Source organism: Pongo abelii, chromosome 6, assembly GCF_028885655.2.
Source record: "Pongo abelii isolate AG06213 chromosome 6, NHGRI_mPonAbe1-v2.0_pri, whole genome shotgun sequence".
In the NCBI taxonomy this organism is placed as follows: Eukaryota; Metazoa; Chordata; class Mammalia; order Primates; family Hominidae; genus Pongo; species Pongo abelii.
This window is the reverse complement of record NC_071991.2, coordinates 89712141-89738241: the sequence shown is the minus strand read 5'-3', so window position 1 is coordinate 89738241 and position 26101 is coordinate 89712141. Positions and strand designations below refer to the sequence as shown.

Genomic DNA, 26101 nt, shown 5'->3' with positions numbered 1-26101 from the left:
GTAAGGATGCTAACATTTTCTGGAGAAACAATATATCAACTGAGTGTGAGCACATGTGTCCTTTTGAGGAGAAGGAGATGATCACTTTCCATCTTCTCCTGGCATATTATGGCATTTAGCACCCATAAACACTGAACAATCCAGAATTTACTGGACACCTTGGAACTTTGATTCCCTCATTGCATCATCCGCACAGCCAGCAATTCCCCAAGATCACACACCACCTTACACCTCAATGAGAAGAAAGGCAGAATGCTAGCTGATGGGGATCATTTGGAGAGTCCAGAACACCCCCAGTTTCATTAGAGTCATTGATAAATTATCCTCACTCCAACAATTTTAATAATAGCTAACAGTTATTGAGCTAATGTTATATTTTGTTTCATTAATCCTAAAAAAAAACATGAAATAGGTATTGTTCTTGTCTTCATTTTACACATATATAAAATGAGACCCAAAGAGGTGGCCATGTGCTGACATCATGAAGTAGATACAAACATTTCACTAAAGAGGCCACACCCTAACACAGTGGCTTTCAAAATGTTTTTTTAACATGTCCCAGTAAGAAATTATTTTACATTGTAACCCAGAATAAATATTCATATACACATGCATACACACCAAAATGTTTTAGAAAATAATATTCACCCTTTCTACATAAATGCCTTATATTCATATTTTGATATTTTTATTATATTTTAAGCTCTTCTATTTCCTTTTAAAATGCTCACTGCGATTTGCTTATATGGATTATGACACTTGAATAGGTTGTGAAAATTTGATCTGCAGTTAGAAAAACTCTGATCTAAGGTACTATACCATATTGCCTTCCCAGTCAATTTCTATTTGATTTTCTAGGAATGGATTTTATAAGAGCATTGTTAAATTTACCACCAGTGGTGTGCTCGTAAATATTTAACAATCAAATCTTGGGAACTTATGGAGGGACTGATTTTTAGTGTTTGTTGATTTCTGTGATGTAAGCCAGCATTGTGCCACTGAACACAGCCTTGGGAAGAGATATGTGTAATTGGCTTTTGAGAGATCGTACCAGCCAACTACAGCATACTAATGATTGTCCACAAAATTTTCCAGCTAAGCAGAACTGAAAAAATATGTTCTAAGGTCACTTAAACGATAGGAGAGTTCCATTATGCCAGGTTTAACTTATCAATGGCATTTAATTGTCTATCTGATGAGATCAGGATTATTCTAAGTCTGAAATCTCATAGTATCTGATACACACGAGTTGACTTCTATTTGAGTATGGGGTTCATACATGCTATAACTTGAAGAACATCAATTAGGCCTTGATACTTTACTATCTGTACATAAAGGTATCTAAAATTCCATGATTAAAAATGTTTCTCTCTTTAATGTTTTAACCCTGTGTTTTGGGCCATTCAAAAATTTGATCATCCCTAAGTGGGTAACAAATTAACTTGCATTAATGTGCCAAAACTGGTGGTTTAATATATCAGATGACTTGATTGTGGTAAGAGAATTGAGAAGATGGGACTTCTGATAATAGCATAAAGAAAAGATGACTCTGGAGTCATTGAATTTCTGGAAAGAGTTGTCATTAACACAGTAGCACAGAGGGAGCCATCATGAAGCCTGTGGCCATCTGAGATGGCATCTATATGTAAGTGTATAAATGGGATAAAAGTTATGGGGTTAAATAAAATAATCTATGTAGAACATTAACCATAGTTTTAGCACATAGTAGGTGCCCAATAAATTTTATTATCTTTAATGTAAAGGGTATGGGAAAGACAGAGAGAGGCTATTTGGGAATCTTTTTGGGCAAAGTTATATAAAACCAATTTCAAACTGATTTCAGCAAAACCAAAAGGGAATTTATTGTCTCATGTTACTGGGAAATTTTAGCTGGATTAAGCAGCACGGGTCTCACTATATCCCCATTCCTTGGCTCTGCAATTCTCTGTGTTTATTCTCAGACAAGCATTTGTCTCATGGTGGTAAGATGCCCACCAGCAGCTCCCATACTTACAAGAGCTTACATGCATTCTTTTAAGCCACTCTACCAGAGAGAGGATGTTTTTCTCCTAGTGGTTCTGAAAAATGTTCTTAAATCATCTTGCTTGGCAATGATTTGGTGACAGGCTCATTCCTTAACGAACTGCAGTAGCCAGGGACACTTGACTCTGGTTAATCAGGTGTGTCATAAGCCACCCATCAATCCAGGAATGAATTCACCTCACTTTAGAAACATATGTGTTGGTTCCGAAAAGAAAACTGTGATGTAGTTTTCAAGAAAAAAAAAAAAAAAAAAGGAAATGGATGCTAATCTGTCAGACCAAAACGGAAAAATTCAGCTGTTTTAGCTGATTGGGATTTTGCTTAAAAGTGAAACTTTTCCCAAATGTTGAACATCTTATTCAGCAAGTCAATTCAGGTATGATATTCAAAAGGCTTAACAACTAGTATCAAGTTATCGAAATGGGCAGTAATCATAACCTTGGAAGTGGAAACTAAAGACCCTACTGTGCCAGAATCTAACACTTTAGTTGCTGGGTCATGAGGAAATTTGTGGGTTAAGGATGAGAGAGGGTAGGTGGAGATATGCTAGAGAGGGGACCAGAATAGCCAGGAAGATGGAGAAATGCTCAAAGGGCTTGGTAGGATTGGCTATACACCAACTGGATGGAAATATTTAAATATTTTAACAACTGGTATGGCTGTACCAGTGTGTGCCAGCTGGGTTTAAGTCTTGACTAAATCTATTAGCAGCAATAAAATTAAAGAAAAATATTCTCTCAAATGCTACTTTCAGAAACATGGCTGTTGAATTATGGGGATGGCTCTTTTAGTAGAAGGCTCTAGAATGCCCAAAGGAGTTTCCAGCAAACAGGATATAGGATGAAGGCAAACATATATACACAGAGAGAAGTAAAATCAAACCATAAAATAAACAAAATGGTAGTGGAACTTTTCTCACTTTTTAAAAAAAATTGTGACAAATATAGCTTTTATGAAATTAAGCTAACAATATCTAATGTCTAGACTTACAGATTTTCTTCTATATTAACCCACATATTGACCATTTTGGTACTGTTCATTCCTTCTTGTAGGTTTGATTTTCCATCTGGTGTTGTTTCCTCTTACTTTGAAGTAATTCCTGTAGCATTTCTTTTTTTGTTTGTTTGTTTGTTTGTTTTTGTTTTTTGAGATGGAGTTTAACCTCTGTGCCCCCAGACTGGAGTGCAACGGCGCAATCTTTGCTCACTGCAACCTCCGCCTCCTGGGTTCAAGCGATTCTCCTGCATCAGCCTCCCAAGTAGCTGGGATTACAGGCACCCGCCACCAAGCCCAGCTAATTTTTGTATTTTTAGTAAAGATGGGGTTTCACCAGGTTGGCCAGGCTGGTCTCGAACTCCTGACCTCAAGTGATCCACCCACCTTGGCCTCCCAAAGTGCTGGGATTACAGACACGAGCCACAGTGCCTGGCCCTCCTCTAGCATTTCTGATTGTGTAAGTCTACTAATTATGAAATGTCTGTTCTAATTGCCTTTAAAAAGTCTTTATTTCACCTTCTTAAAGTATAGTTTAACTGGGTAGAGAATTCTGTGATGCTTGACCAATTTTTCCCCGGAACTTCAAAGAAGCCATTTCATTAAGTTATGGCTGTTATTTTTTCTGATAAGTCAGCTATCATTAATATTGTTGTTACATTACACATATGTGCTGCTTTATTCTGATTGTTTTCAAGGATTTTCCTTTACCTTTAGTTTGATCAATTTGGCTATGATTTAACTACATATGGTTTTATTTGTATTTATCCTGCTTGAGAATTGCTGAGCTCCTTGGTTTTGTAATCTTATGTTTATCACCAAATTTGGGGAATTTTTTGGCCATTACTTCAAGTATTTTCTTTCATTCATCTCTCCTTCTGAAACATTAATTTTACATGTGTTAGACTACTAAATATTGTCCAACTGGACACTGAAGATTTGTTGAATTTCTTTTCTATCTTTTTTCTCTCTGATTGGATTGGATAATTTCTTTTGGTTCATTTTCAAGTTTATTATTTTGCCTCTCCAATCTGTTGCCTCCTGCCATGAAATCTTTATTTTAAATATTGTACTTCTGAGTTCTAGAATCTCCATATAGTATTTTTATAGTTTCCCTTCTCTGCTGAGATTCCCCAACTATTCATTCATTTTGTTATGTTTTCGAACATATTTATAATAGTACAAGTTCTTGTCTGTTAATTCCAATATGTGCACCATTTCAGGTCTTATTTCAAATAATGCTTTCTCTCTTTGCTCTGGGTGCTGTTTTTCTGTTTTCTTATATGTCAAGCAATTTATACTTACATGCTGGTTATTATAGAACATATATTTGTAGGCAGTCTGAATTATGTCATCTTTCTTTAAGAGTTTGAGTTTTGTCTTAACAGGCCCATAAATAAATACTGGTGGATCATTTTACTTTTGTTAGACTTAGTTTCATTCTCTATGAGGGCAGGTCTGTTTTATACTTAGTCCTATGACGTGACCCTAATTCCAAAGCTTGGCCTTTACTAATAGAGTACAGCCAGTCTTTCTAAGGTTTTAATAAAAAGCGCAAAGTGCCTAGTATGATCTCTGCACTCTGGCTGGCTTGGAACTCTAATATCTCTCAGATATGTCTGCCAGGCCTCACTGAGTCTCACCCTGTGGATGACCACTCAGATCTGCCCACCAACTCCATGCAGCTCACTGCCCCACAAATAGCAACCACTTTAGCAGCTTAGAATTCTATTAAATAATCCCTGCCTCCTCAAGTCAGAAAGACTGCCACTGCTACATGGCAGGAAAGTGCCCTGTGCAGAATACTGGGGAATCTATGAGGTAACCATGGGGTTTCCCTCATGTGTTTTTTTTTTTTTTCTCTCAAAGATCATAGTTTGCTTCATATTTTTTCTCCAATTTTGTAGTTATTTTCAGCAGGAGGGTAAATCCAGTAACAGTCCAATATCTGTACCTGACTTCTCCTAGTAACCATATCATAGGAATGGTCACCAGCAATATGTGAATGATAGAAGTGATATTTTTGTAAAGATATGTGTGACATGTGTTCTGTTTTGTAGACTTGTTGGAGCAATAATGGTAACGTCTTACCAAATCCTAATTCTGTATTTATTACTACTGACTACCATCTTGAGCAATTTGCTTTACTCTTTCTCTCTCTCAGTCCCTCTCTCACTCTCTACTTAGCAATAGATGATATAATTATTTTTCACCAGGAAACAGAAGAGTTAATTCACTATGCGGAATACTCTGAAATAATACAAAAATGGACTGTATACATCTAGGAAATTATTAATAATAGCCACTTGATGGGTCATATTGCCAATCGGTAAAAATATCCTCCTAAAAATGGTATTCTTCCATTTCTGCTCCTTCACCATTTTGTCCAGAGCTAGAGAGAAAGCTTTTGACATACCCAGTTTCTACACTCGGTTTATGCTGACAAACCTGAAACTTCTATTAGACTTTGCAGCTTGGAAGAGGTAAAGGACAAAGGTGGATCACAGGGAATTTGGGGAGGCTCTAATTCAGAGGCTTTGTAATGAGGGTAAGGAACTTGAGGATGCTAAAGCAGCTGAAATGGCAACACACACATGTGCACATGCACACATACCATGAAAATACTGTGCACTTTGATGCTTAGGAAAATAAAGGTTTACTTTGAAGGGAAGTGAATAAATCTTCAATGTATTCTATACTGAGTCACTCAACAAAGTGAATACTATTGATGGGAAGTAAATTACCAGCAATCACCAAAGTTTAGGACAATCTGTTTGCCTACCTCATAAAATCATTTTCCTCTAAATTCAGAAGATAAAGAAAATAGGAGATGAATAGGAGATGTAATTTTTATTTTTTAATTTACCTGACTTAGTTTTTTTGGTCCAAGGTCGAATAGTGAAGTGGGCCTTTCTTCTTTTGGCCTCATCACCATCCGTTTCTCAGCTCCAACATGCCAACTGACAATGTCCCTCTCTTCAACATAGTTACCCAGGGTTCTTTGGTGTTTTCATTTAATCTATTAATAAAATAGGTTTATATAAGAGGGTCTTTCATTTCCCATGATTTGACCTAATGTTTTTGTTGTTTAAAATTTCACACACATTGTGGGATTTCAAACAGCCTTAAACTCAGAAAATTTGAAGGAAAGCAGAACTCTTCTCCCTAACTTTACACCTTAGTGCGTAAGCCTGGCCTCCTCTATTCTGCCCCGTCCTTCATGCTTTGAAGGAACTTAACCTGTCATTTGATGTATTGTTTTCCATTCTTCCTAATCCCTCTCAGACCAATAACATGTATTCTCATTCTTTTTTCTCTAAATGCTCTCAAAATTTCCAGTTTTAATTTATACTTTTCTTCCTGTAAAAAATCAACTGACAATTCAGCATCACAAAGTCAGATCAGAGATATTTGGGTCAAATTTATCTAGGGCCAAAGTTGAATTTTGTCCTAGTATAATGTCATTTTGAAAATGACAGATCTTTTTAGCGATCTTCATTATCTGAATGAAATTTCCAAATTATTTTTTCAATCTCCTGATCAATCTTTCTAAAACTTGCATGCTACTGGGAATTTATTATTTAACCAACTTTTGACAACTGTGTCTGAGGCACTGTGGAACATACAACAATATCCAGAGTATGCTCCTTGATATATAGTAGTTTACAAACTAATGGTAAAGTAAGAATAATTTTCAATTTAAAAACTTTGCAAATAAAACACAAGACAAAATATGATCCTCATGATAAACATAGCACAAAGTGTATGGGAATTTAGCAAATGAAGGAACCCCTTACAGTGGAGTAACAAGGAAGGCTACAAGGAAAAGAAATTTTAAGGTAGATCTACAAAAAATGATTGGGTTTGAAATGATGAGCTACTCATAATAGCTCCCTAAGACTTCTGGGGAAAAATACCCTTTTTCTCCAGTAAAAGAATTACAGTCATGTAATGGCATATCGCCTATTAAAAATGCCAATATAACTACAGACTCTGTTTGTTTACCCAACTGAAAATGGCAGTCTAAGAGCAAGGGCTATGCCTTTTGTTGCCTATAATACTGACAGCTGAAAAATTACAGAATCCTAATCAAATTGCACATACTAGGACTAACCCTAACTTTGCTCCAGATTGATTGAGTGTGCAGGATTTGAGCACTCTCAGAAACCCTTCAGCAACTTAAGGATTTATTTCTGGGAAAGAGTATGTATGGTTTCTGGGATTTTATCTCCCAGATAGACCCTTTCCTTTCCCTGGATAAACTACTTTTGCATTGACTGAAAGTGCATTTCATTTCCGACACTGAGTCCCTGAGCAAAGAATGGACGAAAATACATATTAGCATATGCAGAGTACAGAAATGCTTTGAGTTCATATATTCCAGGGGTTATATTCACAGCAAACCTCTGAGATTCTATTAATGCATCAATTAATAAAACATTGGTGAGCAGGTTGCCTACAGAGAGGGCTACACATGCTTGTTTACAGTTGACACATCACTCATCATCCCTGAATGGAGAACTTTGACTGTAGAGATGCAATTCTCCAGCTGCATATGAATGTGCTTGCAGTAGGGAGCCTGTTTATCTGAGGAATGTGCTGCTGGCTGATTTGTAATGAAAAGAACCTGAAAAGAGGTGGTTGGTGCCCTTTCACACAATCCGATAAACTGTTACACAGAGATAACAGTGGCATTGAATTAAACATGTTTGTCTATTTTTCAATGTTACTTTTTTTTTTAACTTTCTTAGGGCTTCATTTTAAACAATGCTAATTGTCTCTGATTATGCATAGTGCTACAGTTTTAATCATTATAAGTTCTGCTATAAAGAAAAAGTAAATAAAAATACAAAGACAGTGTATTTAAACATTAATTGATTTTTGATTTGTAATTCTCTAAAATGACATTAAATGTTACTTAGATATGCCCTGTCACAGAGCTAAAAGGAAAAAATATTTTACATGACATTGTCATCCCCCAACTTATTTTTATGGTCTGTATATCTAATTTTTAAATTTATGTAACACATGTAGTATGAATAAATCAGTTTTTTAGTATAGCACTTAACAATTATCATGTTGAAGGAAACCAATGGTATACAAACTTTCAAGATTTTCACTAATGATGAAAATAGTTGGTAAAAACAGAGATGCATACTTTTCTATCACTCTTTATATAAAAATGTGTAAGCATTTAGAATGTTATTTGGCAGCAGGGATGATGTTCATTTGTTTACAACTAAAGTATATATCCTGGGTATCCAACTCATAGCCTAGTGCACACATAGTAGGTGTTGAATAAATATTTCATAAGTGAATGTGTCTCTGAGGCTTTGAGATAGAAGAACATGCATATTCCTTATTTAGTATTCTCCTGACCAAAAACTTAAGCAGTAAATGTAGGTCAGTTCAGGTCTACATCTCTCCTGGCTTCCTAGATGCCAATCTCAGTTGCAATATTCAAGTACAAAGGCAGTATTTTTTCTTGCATAATACAAATTCATTACTATATTTCTACCTGTTGGTGACCCTACCATCAAAGAGTACAATAGGGGAAATGCATCTGATGTGACCAGGTAGGTAATGAAGCAAAAATAATGCATTTCTCTTATTTAATTCCCATTTCCCATACCGTAAATAAAATAGTAAAGAGTCATGTACAAACATAGACATCATGGATGTCTATATTCCTTCAAGAAACATTCATTGAATTGTTTTACTATACCAGAACGTAAACAAAGAGAAATAAAACACAGTCCTTACCTGTGAAACAGGTAAACTGATAGACACTGTTGCTTTCTTTATAATTTTGGTTCATATAATTTTTATCTCTTTATGAATTTGGTAACAGACTCTATTAATCTGTTCCTTCCCTATTTGAAGGACAGGCCAAAGATCCAGTTTGGACATGAGAGACTATTACTTTCAGTTTAATGCAGTGTTTCATTTGAAGTCTTTTTTGGCTAAGAGCCCTTTCCCAACAGAGAATTAAGCTTTCTATAGACTATAAGGTAATCTTTACTCTTTGAGTAGCCAAACTTTCTTTACATTCAAAAGATGTCTACACTTTTTGCAAAGATACATGGTAAGCCTGTGTTGATGGCCTTCTTTTAATTAGCTATTCTGTTTTACTAGGCACATAAAACAATTATTTTGTAGAGAAATTTCTGCATCTTTATCATTAACGATAATGATCACGGTGTCTTTTGCCTTCTATGGCAGTTTTTCTTCAAAGGGAACTGCACGTAAAGATCAAACAGACAAGAAATTGATATGAAACAAAAAAATTCTACTACAGTATCAACTTTTTAAAAAAATTATTATTATTAGACTTTCTGGTGCCCTGTGGCAGATCTCCCAGGGAGGCTCTGAGTTAATACTGAGCATTTCAATGGCTGCTGCCATCAGTACTGAGATTCACACCTAAACAAACAGACAAAACATATCCCAGCTGACTCTGTGGCTCAGGAAAACAGCCCATCATTCGCTGCATGTGAAAGGAACAGAAAGCAAGCGGAAATCTGGGTTTTAAAGGGCACTGCTAATATGAAAAGGGAGAAATGTCAAAAATGTTGAAGTAAACACTGGACTAGCTCCTGTCTTGCTTGTTTCATTGAGTTTTTTTCTTCCTTGGCACCTGAAAAATTCTAAATGCTGTGCCATTTCATTAATTCTCAATGGACACACAAGAAAACAAATATAAATCAAAATAGCAATAGCAAACATTTCTTGAACAAACTGCAACAGGAATATAAAGCCAGAAGTCAACAATTTGATTGGGGAAGGGAGATAAGACAGAATACTTGATCTTTCCTGGTGGTAACTGTTGAGTCTTGAATTGGTAAGTGGCTATTTGCTGGAGAAATTGGTATAGAAGGACATTCTTGGCAAAAGGGAACAGCATGAGCAAAAGCAAGGGGTCATCAACACCCTAAACACCTACTGAGTGCACATAGTTCAATATATCTGCAGCTTAAGATCTGAAGGCAGAGGTAGGCCCATGCAGATGAGCATGGTGAGCAGTAAGGCTTTAGAGCTAGCCAGGGACAAGATCATAAAGCACTGAGAAGAGATTTATAATGAGTTAATTCTTAAACCTGTGGGCAAGGGAAACTCAGTATACATTGGTAGAAGATGGGCTACTCTGAATAGTAATTGAGATTATGCATTAGAGTGTCTTCCCCAATGAGACATCATTCAAATTGCTAACATTTGCTAATTTATCTGACAGCACATGAATAGTGTGGCTTTTAGGCATCTTGATTGAGTCTTGGACCAGCTAGGAGAGCCCTTCCTTCATAAAACCCTTCCAACACACAATCATGCGTGAAAGTTGAAAAGCAGACAGGCATGCTCAACTGAACACACAAGGGCATGTGGCTGCAACCTGTCAGAAGAATGCTCCAGGAGCCTGATGCAGTCAGATCTCTCACTTGACTCTGAAAGTAATACATTCATCTTATCTAGGGGGATAGAAGTAAGCAGGCCGTGTGAATGTGCTGACCAAGTGTTTGCTCTAGTGCTAGAAAGCTGAGTGTCAAAGAATTCAACAGCAGGTACATAGGTTCATGTGTGCATGCAACTAGACTACACCACACCAGAGTTTTGGAAAGCTCTCTAGAAAGATCCCAGACTACTGTCCAAAGCATGATCCTCACAGCAAGGCTTTGCCTGATTCCCAGTAGATTCATACGTTCTAGCCTAGAATGTAAAAAGATGCTCAATTCACAGTAGCTAGAGTCTACTGTGTGCACCCCAGCACTAGCATTCATTGCACTACCTGAGATGTGAGGACAAAATGAGGAGTTGCCTCACTCTGGGTAGGGGAGGCAGCCACCAGCAATCACACTTGCCCCATCATCTATAGTTGTACAGGTTATACAATAAAAAGTTGAGAAATTGTGTACTGGTAAAGGGGGTATCTTTTTTTAATGCTCAAAACAGTGCTTTGGGGGGTGGTAGCAGCTCTCTAGGAATTTATTGCTAGGGTCTTGCTACGAATTACAAGAGCTCAGCATAGTGGGGATAAGGAAGAAGTGGTAGCTTTGGGAGATGTTAAGCGGTTTAGATTCTGCAGGGCATAGTGGCTAATTGAAAGACGGTAGCAGGGGGTGAAGTGGAGAAGACTCTAGGGTGCAGATTTCTGGCCTGAGAGCCTGGAAACAGAGAAGATCCATTCATAGACACGTAGACTTTGAGGTGTCTGACGGATGTGTGGGTAAAGCTGTTTAGCAGGCAGTTGACCTAAGAAGTATGGAGCTCATTTAAGTGGTAGCTGAAACTATGAAGATAGATGAGTTGGCCCAGGAAGAGGTAGTGGGAGGATGGGGGAAGCAAGGTGTTAAACAATGGAATTTGAGATGTTGTCAAGATGAAGCATGATAACAGAAACCTAGGAAGTTGTAATAGGTAGAGAATAGTCAAGATTTCAATTAAGGTCAAGTAAAATGAGAACTACAGTGAGTTTATAGTTTATTCAATTTAGAAACTAGTAGATAAGTAGCAGCTTTTTCCACAACCCTTTTGTTAGAGCAGTTGAGGCAGACTCTTAACCTCAGTGGGCTAGGAGAGTTCATCTATTAAGGGAGGGACAAAGATGCAGTGGTAGAAATGCAGAAATGGTAGCAGAGTTCATTGTGTTTTGTTGTGTTTTAAATGGAAAGGGAAAGAGTCCATAAAAAAGGTAAGTTTACAAATGTAGCTTTAAGAGAAGGGATATAAACTCACATCCACATTGCTGCCCTAACAAAAACAAAGTAAATGACTCAGTAGAGAGAGTACTGGACTTGGCTTTAAAAAGAAAAAAAAAAAAAAACCTGGGGTCCAAACCCAATCTGCAATAAGTACACTTTGTAAGGTCACCTCCTTGACCCTCTGTGTCCATTTCTGTGAGATGGGACCACTAGGAACTACATCATGGAGTGTGTAAGGATGGGGTGAGAATACCTGTGAGAGAGTGCCTGGTGCTGTGGTGTACTGTGTGTTTAGTAAATGGTTTTCTGAGTCATCCCATTAAAGGTCTGATTGGGCATGATCGATGTAATCACTGTTGCTTTCTTTACCATTTTTGTTCATATAATTTTTATCTCTTTAGGAATTTTGTGACAGGCTCTGTTAGTCTGTTCCTCCCTTATTTGAAGGACAGGCCAAAGATCCAGTTTGGAAATGAGAGAGGACTAGCATGACACATTGGCTCCACCATTGATATCTCCCAGAGGTACAGAAACAGGATTCATGAAGATGTTGACAAGACTCCAAGTTCTTACCTTAGCTTTGTTTTCAAAGGGATTTTTACTCTCTTTAGGGGACCATAACTTTCTAAGGAGAGAGATTAAAATAGAAGGTGACCTTGTTTTAGGGGGCCTGTTTCCTATTAATGAAAAAGGCACTGGAACTGAAGAATGTGGGCGAATCAATGAAGACCGAGGGATTCAACGCCTGGAAGCTATGTTGTTTGCTATTGATGAAATCAACAAAGATGATTACTTGCTACCAGGAGTGAAGTTGGGTGTTCACATTTTGGATACATGTTCAAGGGATACCTATGCATTGGAGCAATCACTGGAGTTTGTCAGGGCATCTTTGACAAAAGTGGATGAAGCTGAGTATATGTGTCCTGATGGATCCTATGCCATTCAAGAAAACATCCCACTTCTCATTGCAGGGGTCATTGGTGGCTCTTACAGCAGTGTTTCCATACAGGTAAGATTGGCTAATGCTATTGCTAAAAGGCTGTATCTCTTTGCTTTTATGTTTTGGGGGAACAAAAGGAAAATATCATAATAATGTCATCAATGGATTATATCAACAATGCAATTATTAATTTTGCTAGTTATAATTTGATAATATAGGTTTGCAGGCAGAAGATTTTTCTGCCAATGAAAATTGTTAGAAGCATATCAGGTAGCTATTGCAACATTAAACACTACCCCCAAAATTCAGTGGTTCAAATAAGAATATTATTTATTAGTTTACAAGTCTAAAGATCAGATGCTGTGAACTAATGGAGGCTGGGTTTCACTGGGGGCAGCTCTGCTCCAGGTTGTCTCTTATCCTCCTCCTGGAATCAATCATCTAGCCCAGGAAATGTTCTCTGAGTGATGGCAGAGGTGCAAGAGAATGCAAACTCAGCTGTACAAAGCTCTTTCAAGTTTCTGCTTGTTTCGCACCTGCTAACATCCCATTAGCCAAAGCAACTCACAGGGCTCAACCCAGAGTGAAGGAGCTGGTAAGTATGCCCTGCCCACAGGACAAGTGCTGCAGTTACACAACAGACTGTCAAGGTAAGATGAAATAATAATTTGAAGCCACTGATACAATCAAACACAGGAAGGCATAATGTCATGGAACTCCATTATTCCTGCTAATTTTTACTAAAGCATTTTTTTGTTCAGAGATAAAATATTAATAAAATTTCTCAGGATATAAACCTAAAAATGTATGCAGAGAAGCCAGAGGATTACTACCATTTAAAAAAAAAAGGAAACATTTAACACATAACTTAAACTAGATATAAAGCTAATAATTGGCTGTCATAATTTTGTTAGGAAAGAAGAAATATACAAACTCTTGCAATCCTTACTTATAAGGTTACTAAATTTTATAGAAGTAAATAAGTGAGAAATCATCTAGCTCAACTTTGTCATTTTCCCAATCCCCAGAAAGATTGGTTTCATGAAAACTCCCACTGGTAGAAAGCACAAGAACTAGAACTCAGATAGACCTTTTGTACTTCTGTGTTCTTTTAATTACCCCATGTGATATTTATATGTCACTTTAAGTTTAGTATTTTTTCTGATTAGAGCATTAATGTCACAGTAATAAAAGTCATACACTTTGCCTCCCACCAAATTACTATAATCAAAGCCCCAAACACTAAAAGAAACTATACTACACTCATGTTGTCTTTTTATGTCATGAACCACTTAAATTGGCTATATTTGCATTGGAATATAATAACCTTCTTTCTCTATCTCATATTTGTGGCACCTAAAATTCTAGGTACAGGCCAGGTGCTGTGGCTCATGCCTGTAATCTCAGCACTTTGGGAGGCTGAGGCAGGCAGATCACCTGAGGTCAGGAGCTTGAGACTAGCCTGGCCAACATGGTGAAACCCTGTCTCTACCAAAAATACAAAACATTAGCAGGGCATAGTGGGACACACCTGTGTTCCCAGCTACTCGGGAGGCTGAGGCAGGAGAATCACTTGAACCCAGGGGGCGGAGATTGCAGTGAGCCAAGATCAGGCCACTGCCCTCTAGCCTGGAGCAACTGAGCAAGACTTCATCTCAAAAAAAAAAAAAAGTAAGTAATAATAAATACATAGATAGATACATAAAATAAAATTCTAGGTATAATTCTGTGTGGTTCTCTATGAGCTATTAGAAATTTATTTCCTTCTTCAGATTACACCATCACGTTATGAGTAATTAGGATAACTGGTTTTAAATAAACACCCTTCGGTTTCACTAGATGGATAGAAAATATTGCACATATGAAAGCACGTCATGTTAATTTTGCCACTCTTTCTATACTTGGATCAAGAGAGATGAAAAATGCTATTTTATTTGAGAAAAGAGTATCGGTCATACTTCATATATATATAAATGAAGTATTAAAGATTTCATATATGTATATATATTGTCTGTCATACTTCAATCATAATTTCCAGATGAATGCCAGTCATTTCACAAATTTACATTATGTCTAATATTACCACTAGTAAGGGCTTATATATATGTGTTTTTTCTCACCTTAGTTTCTCTTAGTGCAATAAATGGTACTCTACAGCAGATGTGTAAATATCCCACTTATCCAAAGTCATTGAGAAACTGTGCCCTGCAAATGGCCTTTTTACAATCTAATTTTACTCTTTTACTACCTATGTACTTCCTGGAAGAAGTCAGACTAGTTTAGAGGAAAAAATGCGGGCTACTAAAACCCTGTACTACTTAGTTCTGAAGGGCAGAAGCCACTTCTTACTCATTGAAAGACCTATCTCATTAGATTTTTTTCATTTATCTGGTCAATATCACCATAAAGTCACAAATGTTGATAAGGTTCTTATCTTCACAGCATAAATAAAAAACCCAAAACTATCATGCTATAGTGGAAACAGTATAGATTTTGGCATCAGAAAGACCTGCGTTTGAATTCCAACTACGCCATTTTCTGGTTAATCTGTAAAATGAAGAAAATATCATCTACCTCAAAAAGTTGGAGAGAAGATAAATTAAGAAAATCTGTGGAAAATGGCTCACCAAAAACTGACAGATTCAATAAATGGTAACCTTATGTCCCTAAAATTATAGGAAAGGTCAGTGGAAAGCCATATCAAAAGCTAATTATGTGGACTTCTCTGGTGCCCAAGCAGTCCCATAAAGTCATTGCTGGTTTCCCACATGGTTAATCAGCAAGTCAGTTTGTATTAAGCTCCTACTGTGTGCACTGCACTGTGACAGGAGTTAGAGCAAACACTAAAGTCATATAGAACACAGCCCTGATCTCAAGAAACTTAAAATCTGGCTATGAGTACAATGTGCTCTGAAATAACAGTAACTATAATTCAGAATATGTTCATGTAGCTCACAAAGTAAGAAATGACCTTTAGAAAGGTTTTGAGGATGAGTAAGAATGAAAGTTGCATTGGAGAAGGCTAACAGGGTGACAGTGTAAATGAGATGCTGGATCTGAAGAGGCCAATCAGAAAACTGTGGGAGACGTCCATGTACAAGGGGATAAAGGCCTTGACATGAATAAGAAGGAACAGGAGAGAAGGCTCCATTCCCTCCTCCATGGCTCCAACATTTCCTGACTAGTCAGACTCTGATTAGGCCACAGACTCGTCCAGGCCAAGTCAAGCCAGGAGTTGGAGCAATTAGCCTATACACCGACCCCCAGGCACCCTTCCAAGGAACCCTTCAATACAGGGTCCTGTATTCAGCGAGGCATCACGAATAATAAGAGTTGTTAGGTGGCTGTTATGTAGCTAAGAATTAAAGTGTATTATTCCTTTGAAACATATATGTCCTTTAATAAGAATTCTAAAAAATATAGTCAGTGGTAATCCAAAGCCATAAACTCCTAATGGTGAATTTAAGGCCCTCTTTTACACTAATGAGGGAAACATTTTTGGAGAGAAGATTTATCAGGGTAGCTCTGATACTCACATGCTCCCGCTCCAGTGACTGATGCTGGTCATACACCTGGTGTGTGGTAACCGTGGTGACAGTGTGCAGCCTGTAGCATTGCCATCCATTTTTAACTACTTTTGACTTCCTGCATATGTACTGGAAATTGTCTTTTCTTGAACTGAGCCGGGGGAAAAAAGAGGGTGGAAGAAATAAATGAGTATGAACCTGTCACATAATTTTAAAAATTCCTGCCGTCTGATTATAACATCTAGTCCCAAACCAGAGCTCAGGGGTTTTCCGTTACAAATTGCCTGTTGAGAGAGAACTTTAGAGAATGACAGCATTTTGTGCATCTTCCCTTTTGCAGTTGGGTCAGTTTAGACGTTGCAATCCCCCCATTTGGGCCTGGATTCCTTTCTCTGCTGAATTGCTTCAGGAGGTGCTTTCTCTCCAGCTTCCTCTTCTTTTCTTACCTTCTCACTAAAGGATAGAAACTTTTCCGGAACGCAGCATAGGAGATATGCCCTGCTGTGTTAGTTCATGCAATAGACAGTGTTTGCTGATAGGAAAACTGCATGGAGGAGAATTCTTACTGACTTGCTGGGTTAAGCTGTATCACCATTGATGAAGAAACTGGATAATTATTTTCCCAATGCCCTTATAAAGTACAACAAGCCAGTCTGCGGTGGTCCCTTTTATAAAACAACAGTATTGATTTCTTAATTCAGTAATCAATGAAAGCTAACATCAAAATCCTTCTATATTAGCAAATATATGTGGGAGTCTATTCACCCTCCCTGGTGAATAAGTTTCTTTCAAAGCATTTTTTTTTCTTTTATTATTATTATTATTATTATACTTTAGGTTTTATGCTACATGTGCGCAATGTGCAGGTAAGTTACATATGTATACATGTGCCATGCTGGTGCGCTGCACCCACCAATTCGTCATCTAGCATTAGGTATATCTCTCAATGCTATCCCTCCCCCCTCCCCCCACCCCACAACAGTCCCCGAAGTGTGATGTTCCCCTTCCTGTGTCCATGTGTTCCCATTGTTCAATTCTCACCTATGAGTGAGAATATGCGGTGTTTGGTTTTTTGTTCTTGCGATAGTTTACTGAGAATGATGATTTCCAATTTCATCCATGTCCCTACAAAGGACATGAACTCATCATTTTTTATGGCTGCATAGTATTCCATGGTGTATATGTGCCACATTTTCTTAATCCAGTCTATCATTGTTGGACATTTGGGTTGGTTCCAAGTCTTTGCTATTGTGAATAATGCTGCAGTAAACATACGTGTGCATGTGTCTTTATAGCAGCATGATTTATAGTCCTTTGGGTATATACCCAGTAATGGGATGGCTGGGTCGAATGGAATTTCCAGTTCTAGATCCCTGAGGAATCGCCACACTGACTTCCACAAGGGTTGAACTAGTTTACAATCCCACCAACAGTGTAAAAGTGTTCCTATTTCTCCACATCCTCTCCAGCACCTGTTGTTTCCTGACTTTTTAATGATTGCCATTCTAACTGGTGTGAGATGGTATCTCATTGTGGTTTTGATTTGCATTTCTCTGATGGCCAGTGATGGTGAGCATTTTTTTCATGTGTTTTTTGGCTGCATAAATGTCTTCTTTTGAGAAGTGTCTGTTCATGTCCTTCGCCCACTTTTTGATGGGGTTGTTTGGTTTTTTCTTGTAAATTTGTTGGAGTTCATTGTAGATTCTGGATATTAGCCCTTTGTCAGATGAGTAGGTTGCGAAAATTTTCTCCCATTTTGTAGGTTGCCTGTTCACTCTGATGGTAGTTTCTTTTGCTGTGCAGAAGCTCTTGAGTTTAATTAGATCCCATTTGTCAATTTTGGCTTTTGTTGCCATTGCTTTTGGTGTTTTAGACATGAAGTCCTTGCCCATGCCTATGTCCTGAATGGTAATGCCTAGGTTTTCTTCTAGGGTTTTTATGGTTTTAGGTCTAACATTTAAGTCTTTAATCCATCTTGAATTGATTTTTGTATAAGGTGTAAGGAAGGGATCCAGTTTCAGCTTTCTACATATGGCTAGCCAGTTTTCCCAGCACCATTTATTAAATAGGGAATCCTTTCCCCATTTCTTGTTTTTGTCAGGTTTGTCAAAGATCAGATACTTGTAGATATGTGGCATTATTTCTGACGGCTCTGTTCTGTTCCATTGATCTATATCTCTGTTTTGGTACCAGTACCATGCTGTTTTGGTTACTGTAGCCTTGTAGTATAGTTTGAAGTCAGGTAGCGTGATGCCTCCAGCTTTGTTCTTTTGGCTTAGGATTGACTTGGCGATGCGGGCTCTTTTTTGGTTCCATATGAACTTTAAAGTAGTTTTTTCCAATTCTGTGAAGAAAGTCATTGGTAGCTTGATGGGGATGGCATTGAATCTATAAATTACCTTGGGAAGGATGGCCATTTTCATGATATTGATTCTTCCTACCCATGAGCATGGAATGTTCTTCCATTTGTTTGTATCCTCTTTTATTTCCTTGAGCAGTGGTTTGTAGTTCTCCTTGAAGAGGTCTTTCACATCCCTTGTAAGTTGGATTCCTAAGTATTTTATTCTCTTTGAAGCAATTGTGAATGGGAGTTCACTCATGATTTGGCTCTCTGTCTGTCTGTTATTGATGTATAAGAATGCTTGTGATTTTTGCACATTGATTTTGTATCCTGAGACTTTGCTGAAGTTGCTTATCAGCTTAAGGAGATTTTGGGCTGAGACAATGGGGTTTTCTAGATATACTATCATGTCATCTGCAAACAGGGACAATTTGACTTCCTCTTTTCCTAATTGAATACCCTTGATTTCCTTCTCCTGCCTAATTGCCCTGGCCAGAACTTCCAACACTATGTTGAATAGAAGTGGTGAGAGAGGGCATCCCTGTCTTGTGCCAGTTTTCAAAGGGAATGCTTCCAGTTTTTGCCCATTCAGTATGATATTGGCTGTCAGTTTGTCATAAATAGCTCTTATTATTTTGAGATACGTCCCATCAATTCCTAATTTATTGAGAGTTTTTAGCATGAAGGGTTGTTGAATTTTGTCAAAGGCCTTTTCTGCATCTATTGAGATAATCATGTGGTTTTTGTCTTTGGTTCTGTTTATATGCTGGATTACATTTATTGATTTGCATATATTGAACCAGCCTTGCATCCCAGGGATGAAGCCCACTTGATCATGGTGGATAAGCTTTTTGATGTGCTGCTGGATTCTGTTTGCTAGTATTTTATTGAGGATTTTTGCATCAATGTTCATCAAGGATATTGGTCTAAAATTCTCTTTTTTTGTTGTGTCTCTGACAGGCTTTGGTATCAGGATGATGCTGGCCTCATAAAATGAGTTAGGGAGGATTCCCTCTTTTTCTATTGATTGGAATAGTTTCAGAAGGAATGGTACCAGCTCATCCTTGTACCTCTGGTAGAATTCGGCTGTGAACCCATCTGGTCCTGGACTTTTTTTGGTTGGTAAGCTATTGATTATTGCCACAATTTCAGCTCCTGTTATTGGTCTATTCAGAGATTCAACTTCTTCCTGGTTTAGTCTTGGGAGGGTGTATGTGTTGAGGAATTTATCCATTTGTTCTAGATTTTCTAGTTTATTTGCATAGAGGTGTTTGTAATATTCTCTGATGGTAGTTTGTATTTCTGTGGGATCGGTGGTGATATCCCCTTTATCATTTTTTATTGCATCTATTTGATTCTTCTCTCTTTTTTTCTTTATTAATCTTGCTAGCGGTCTATCAATTTTGTTGATCCTTTCAAAAAACCAGCCCCTGGATTCATTGATTTTTTGAAGGGTTTTTTGTGTCTCTATTTCCTTCAGTTCTGCTCTGATTTTAGTTATTTCTTGCCTTCTGCTAGCTTTTGAATGTGTTTGCTCTTGCTTTTCTAGTTCTTTTAATTGTGATGTTAGGGTGTCAATTTTGGATCTTTCCTGCTTTCTCTTGTGGGCATTTAGTGCTATAAATTTCCCTCTACACACTGCTTTGAATGCATCCCAGAGATTCTGGTATGTTGTGTCTTGGTTCTCGTTGGTTTCAAAGAACATCTTTATTTCTGCCTTCATTTCGTTATGTACCCAGTAGTCATTCAGGAGCAGGTTGTTCAGTTTCCACGTAGTTGAGCGGTTTTGAGTGAGATTCTTAATCCTGAGTTCTAGCTTGATTGCACTGTGATCTGAGAGACAGTTTGTTACAATTTCTGTTCTTTTACATTTATTGAGGAGAGCTTTACTTCCAAGTATATGGTCAATTTTGGAATAGGTGTGGTGTGGTGCTGAAAAAAATGTATATTCTGTTGATTTGGGGTGGAGAGTTCTGTAGATGTCTATTAGGTCCACTTGGTGCAGAGCTGAGTTCAATTCCTGGGTATCCTTGTTGACTTTCTGTCTCGTTGATCTGTCTAATGTTGACAGTGGGGTGTTAAAGTCTCCCATTATTAATGTGTGGGAGTCTAAGTCTCTTTGTAGGTCACTCAGGACTTGCTTTATGAATCTGGGTGCTCCTGTATTGGGTGCATATATATTTAGGATAGTTAGCTCTTCTTGTTGAATTAATCCCTTTACCATTATGTAATGGCCTTCTTTGTCTCTTTTGATCTTTGTTGGTTTAAAGTCTGTTTTATCAGAGACTAGGATTGCAACCCCTGCCTTTTTTTGTTTTCCATTTGCTTGGTAGATCTTCCTCCATCCTTTTATTTTGAGCCTATGTGTGTCTCTGCACATGAGATGGGTTTCCTGAATACAGCACACTGATGGGTCTTGAGTCTTTATCCAATTTGCCAGTCTGTGTCTTTTAATTGGAGCATTTAGTCCATTTACATTTAAAGTTAATATTGTTATGTGTGAATTTGATCCTGTCATTATGATGTTAGCTGGATATTTTGCTCGTTAGTTGATGCAGTCTCTTCCTAGTCTCGATGGTCTTTACATTTCAGTATGATTTTGCAGTGGCTGGTACCGGTTGTGCCTTTCCATGTTTAGCGCTTCCTTCAGGAGCTCTTTTAGGGCAGGCCTGGTGGTGACAAAATCTCTCAGCATTTGCTTGTCTGTAAAGTATTTTATTTCTCCTTCACTTATGATGCTTAGTTTGGCAGGATATGAAATTCTGGTTTGAAAATTCTTTTCTTTAAGAATGTTGAATATTGGCCCCCACTCTCTTCTGGCTTGTAGGGTTTCTGCCAAGAGATCCGCTGTTAGTCTGATGGGCTTCCCTTTGATGGTAACCCGACCTTTCTCTCTGGCTGCCCTTAACATTTTTTCCTTCATTTCAACTTTGGTGAATCTGACAATTATGTGTCTTGGAGTTGCTCTTCTCGAGGAGTATCTTTGTGGCTTTCTCTGTATTTCCTGAATCTGAATGTTGGCCTGCCTTGCTAGATTGGGGAAGTTCTCCTGGATAATACCCTGCAGAGTGTTTTCCAACTTGGTTCCATTCTCCCCATCACTTTCAGGTACACCAATCAGACGTAGATTTGGTCTTTTCACATAGTCCCACATTTCTTGGAGGCTTTGCTCGTTTCTTTTTATTCTTTTTTCTCTAAACTTGCCTTCTCGCTTCATTTCATTCATTTCATCTTCCAGGGCTGATACCCTTTCTTCCATTTGATCGCATCGGCTCCTGAGGCTTCTGCATTCTTCACGTAGTTCTCGAGCCTTGGTTTTCAGCTCCATCAGCTCCTTTAAGCACTTCTCTGTATTGGTTATTCTAGTTATACATTCTTCTAAATTTTTTTCAAAGTTTTCAACTTCTTTGCCTTTGGTTTGAATATCCTCCTGTAGCTCGGAGTAATTTGATCGTCTGAAGCCTTCTTCTCTCAGCTCGTCAAAGTCATTCTCCGTCCAGCTTTGTTCCGTTGCTGGTGAGGAACTGCGTTCCTTTGGAGGAGGAGAGGTACTCTGGTTTTTAGAGTTTCCAGTTTTTCTGCTCTGTTTTTTCCCCATCTTTGTGGTTTTATCTACTTTTGGTCTTTGATGATGGTGATGTACAGATGGGTTTTTGGTGTGGATGTCCTTTCTGTTAGTTTTCCTTCTAACAGACAGAACCCTCAGCTGCAGGTCTGTTGGAGTACCCGGCGGGCCGTGTGAGGTGTCAGTCTGCCCCTGCTGGGGGGTGCCTCCCAGTTAGGCTGCTCGGGGGTCAGGGGTCAGGGACCCACTTGAGGAGGCAGTCAGCCCGTTCTCAGATCTCCAGCTGCGTGCTGGGAGAACCACTGCTCTCCTCACAGCTGTCAGACAGGGACATTTAAGTCTGCAGAGGTTACTGCTGTCTTTTTGTTTGTCTGTGCCCTGCCCCCAGAGGTGGAGCCTACAGAGGCAGGCAGGCCTCCTTGAGCTGTGGTGGGCTCCACCCTGTTCAAGCTTCCAGGCTGCTTTGTTTACCTAAGCGAGCCTGGGCAATGGCGGGCGCCCCTCCCCCAGCCTCGCTGCCGACTTGCTGTTTGATCTCAGACTGCTGTGCTAGCAATCAGCGAGACTCCGTGGGCGTAGGACCCTCTGAGCCAGGTGCGGGCTATACTCTCCTGGGGCACCATTTCCTAAGCCCGTCGGAAAAGCACAGTATGCGGGTGGGAGTGGCCCGAATTTCCAGGTGCTGTCTGTCACCCCTGGAAGGGGAACTCCCTGACCCCTTGCGCTTCCCGAGTGAGGCAATGGCTTGCCCCTGCTTCGGCTGGCGCACGGTGCGCTCACCCACTGACCTGCGCCCACTGTCTGGCACTCCCTAGTGAGATGAACACGGTACCTCAGATGGAAATGCAGAAATCACCCGTCTTCTGCGTCGCTCGCGCTGGGAGCTGTAGACCGGAGCTGTTCCTATTCGGCCATCTTGGCTCCTCCTCTCAAAGCATTTTTAAGACTGTATCCTGCTCTTCTCCATAAGCCTGCAATCCATCCACTTCAGGGAAAACAGTATTTATATTTATTCAAGAAGAGAATCAAGTTGGTTGCTGTTAGGCAATTGTCTACATGGTACTTGTTTTGAAACAATGATAATGCTTGTGCTTTTCGAATAGATTGTAGTTAACTGCTAAGTTGTTCAATCAAAAATATTCCTTGAAATGATCTTCACTCTTTCCAGAGAACACATCATTTCTTCAGTTTTTCTTGCCTAGATGGAGCAAATTTTAATTAGAACATAGCAGATATAAGTTGACCCAGTTATTGTTTTGTCCCTGAGTGTTAAAGTGACTTCAGGAACAAATGAAGATTTGGCTTAGATGGCATGTAAAAGTTAAGCTCATAGAAAGGGCAGAAGAGAGCCTTGAAAGGACTTTCCTATCTCTTTCCCATCCCTGGTATAGAAATTTTCCAGAATTTCTAGCACTATCCACATCCCAGGAACACTCCAACTCAGGAGATGGTTACTATCACATAGTGTATCATGACATGACATGCATTGTTCACATTGTATCCCTGAGAGGAATAACTCCTGAAATTAAATCCCTTGCAGTAAATTTCATAGGTTTTAGCTATATGGGGAAGAGGGAAGAGCATATAAAAACATCCCTCTATTATACTCCCTTCACTCAACTCCACAGTGCTCAAGGGGACCACCACTGGTCAATTTGTATTAAGCGTTGGTTTCTTTCAATGATTCATTCCTCCTTTAAATTCAAATATTTTGAGGAAAAGTCACACATTGATTGCCAGTTTTCTTGTAGGAACATAGGAAAAATAGTTGCAGAACTTGGGAGTGTAATAGCCTTCATATAGTTAGCTGTCTCCAAGTATCTGATAGACAGCTGAATGGAAACAGGTACACTCTCTCTGTGGACAAATAGGTTGACTCTAGAGCAACCTTGGCACTATTGCTGTTTTGGGCTGGATATAGGGCTGTCCTGTACATAGTAAGATGTTTGGTAGCATCATTAGCCTCTACCCATGAGATGCCACCAGCACCCCAAGCTTTGTCATCTAAAAATGTTTCCATACATTGGCAAGTTACAAAATTTTCCCCTTTCCTCACTGAGAATCACTGATCTGGAGCAAGGTATATTTAGAGCCAACATAAGGAAGACTTCTTAAAAAGGAAATAGCCTGGAAGGAGAGAGGTTGAAGGAAGTGAGTTCTCTGTTTCTGGAGTTATTCAAGCAAAAGTTGGCCTGTTACTGAGAAGACTGAAGCCATATATTAGTATTTGAACTATATGGCATTTAAGGGTATTTCTTAATGTTATAATTATATGTCACTCTATGAAAATACTCTACTATTAGGGTTTAGGTGATTGCAAAGGAAGTATTTAAAATATGGAGCAGAAAGTTTACATAATGGGCTCTTTTATATCAGGATCACTTTGAAGCAGAAGTCCAGTCAATTGTTATTTCACTTGATTATATTAGTATTTTTGCAAATGTCATGAATTAAGCATCTTATTTACCTATCTATTATAACTAGGGTTCTCATATAAAATCATTTTTATCAGAAAATAAGCATTTATTAAGCATGTATATAGTAGGCACAGCAAGAACAGTATTCTATAGAACATTATTCTATAGAACATTATCATGTAGTGTTGACATGGAGTAGAGAGAACGTAAAATAAAATTTTAAAATAGTAGACATCTTACAAGCTTCTGAGGGATATAGAAGCAAATTGAAATATCAAGACCATACATAAAACAGGTCCAAGTGTAGAATGTGAGTATCAATTGACAACATAAGTACAGGAAGATCAGATAGAAGAACAGAATGAGCAGACAGGAATGGGATTGAACAGGAGAAAGACTTCTAGATATACATAAACAGAAAGCCTGCCTTCGAAGCCTTCCTGGAAAGTTGCTTTCTCATAGTCAACAGGATGATATCTGCACAGTCTTTCATATATGAGGGAACACAGTGTTTCATCCACCTAGAATGCAGTGTTCTTCAGCTGTCTGTATGCCTTGCAAATCCTACTTTCCTTCAGTCCTCCCCTCAAATCCTATCCCTGTGAGAACCCTTTCCCAAGTACTCACTTCATAAACGTGCCCCTCCATTACTAAGTAAATATAACTGTTCATTTGCATATTTATTCTTCCATGAACTATAAGCCACTTGAGTTTAAGAACCACATTTTTTGTCTTTATATTACTGATACCTAGAATAATGTCTCAACCAGGTAGAGAGTAAGTCTTTGTTGAATGAATTGAAAGAATTGATTACCTATGTACAGTTGATAAGAACTGAAAGATTTTAACCTGCTATACTTCCAGAAGGCAGAAAATCTTTATGGGAACCTTGGATTAAGGATCAAAATCATCACCCACCTATTCTAGATCAGTCTGGATGCTCATAAATGAGAAATAAGCATTTTTCTGCAATGGAAGACTGGTTTAGATATAAAAGACAGACAATGTTGCAAGGCGAGCATGTGGGACAAAATTGCCCCCACCGTCCTCACTACCATTCTTTACATATGCGCCACAGATGCCTTGATTTGAGAGCAGCTCTAGGGGTTCCATTCCAATTGTACTTAGACCAACTATTCCAGAGAAGACTATCCAAGGCTCAACACAACTAGACAGTCAGGGCCATTTTGAATGTTAGAGCCTGTCCTCTTATCTAGCTGTCTGCAGTCTCTCCACAGGAAGAATATGCAGGGAACCTTTTTATGCCAGATGCTGTGCTTGTAGCTAATGCAAAGGCAAAGAGAACATCATCCTATCCTCAAGAAAAGCAGAGTGACAGTATTAGAAATCCATTCACTACTCTATCACCAGTGTCTCTATCACTAGAATAGTAAAAATGATAGTTGCATTTAGGTAGTTTAATACTGCAAATACAATGATTATAGCATGGATATGTTACAATTGTACATTTTTAGTATGCCTTTCTTGAAAAATTTCAACACAGTGATTAAAACTGTGCAGACTGACTAGGATGCACTTAACCCTGCATTGTCTCTTTACTCATGTCTAACATTGAGATTTT

The 26101-nt window shown here is 38.4% G+C and overlaps 1 protein-coding gene across 2 annotated transcripts in view; it reads left to right on the top strand.

The window, feature by feature from the left end:
* GRM3 (glutamate metabotropic receptor 3) overlaps nt 1-26101 on the top strand; it is a 228596-nt gene that overhangs the window by 108711 nt on the left and 93784 nt on the right. For both annotated transcript variants that reach the window (XM_054558904.1, NM_001132231.1), the window contains 1 exon segment: nt 12131-12738. In XM_054558904.1, the coding sequence (XP_054414879.1) occupies nt 12271-12738 (468 nt within the window). In that variant the 5' untranslated portion in view covers nt 12131-12270.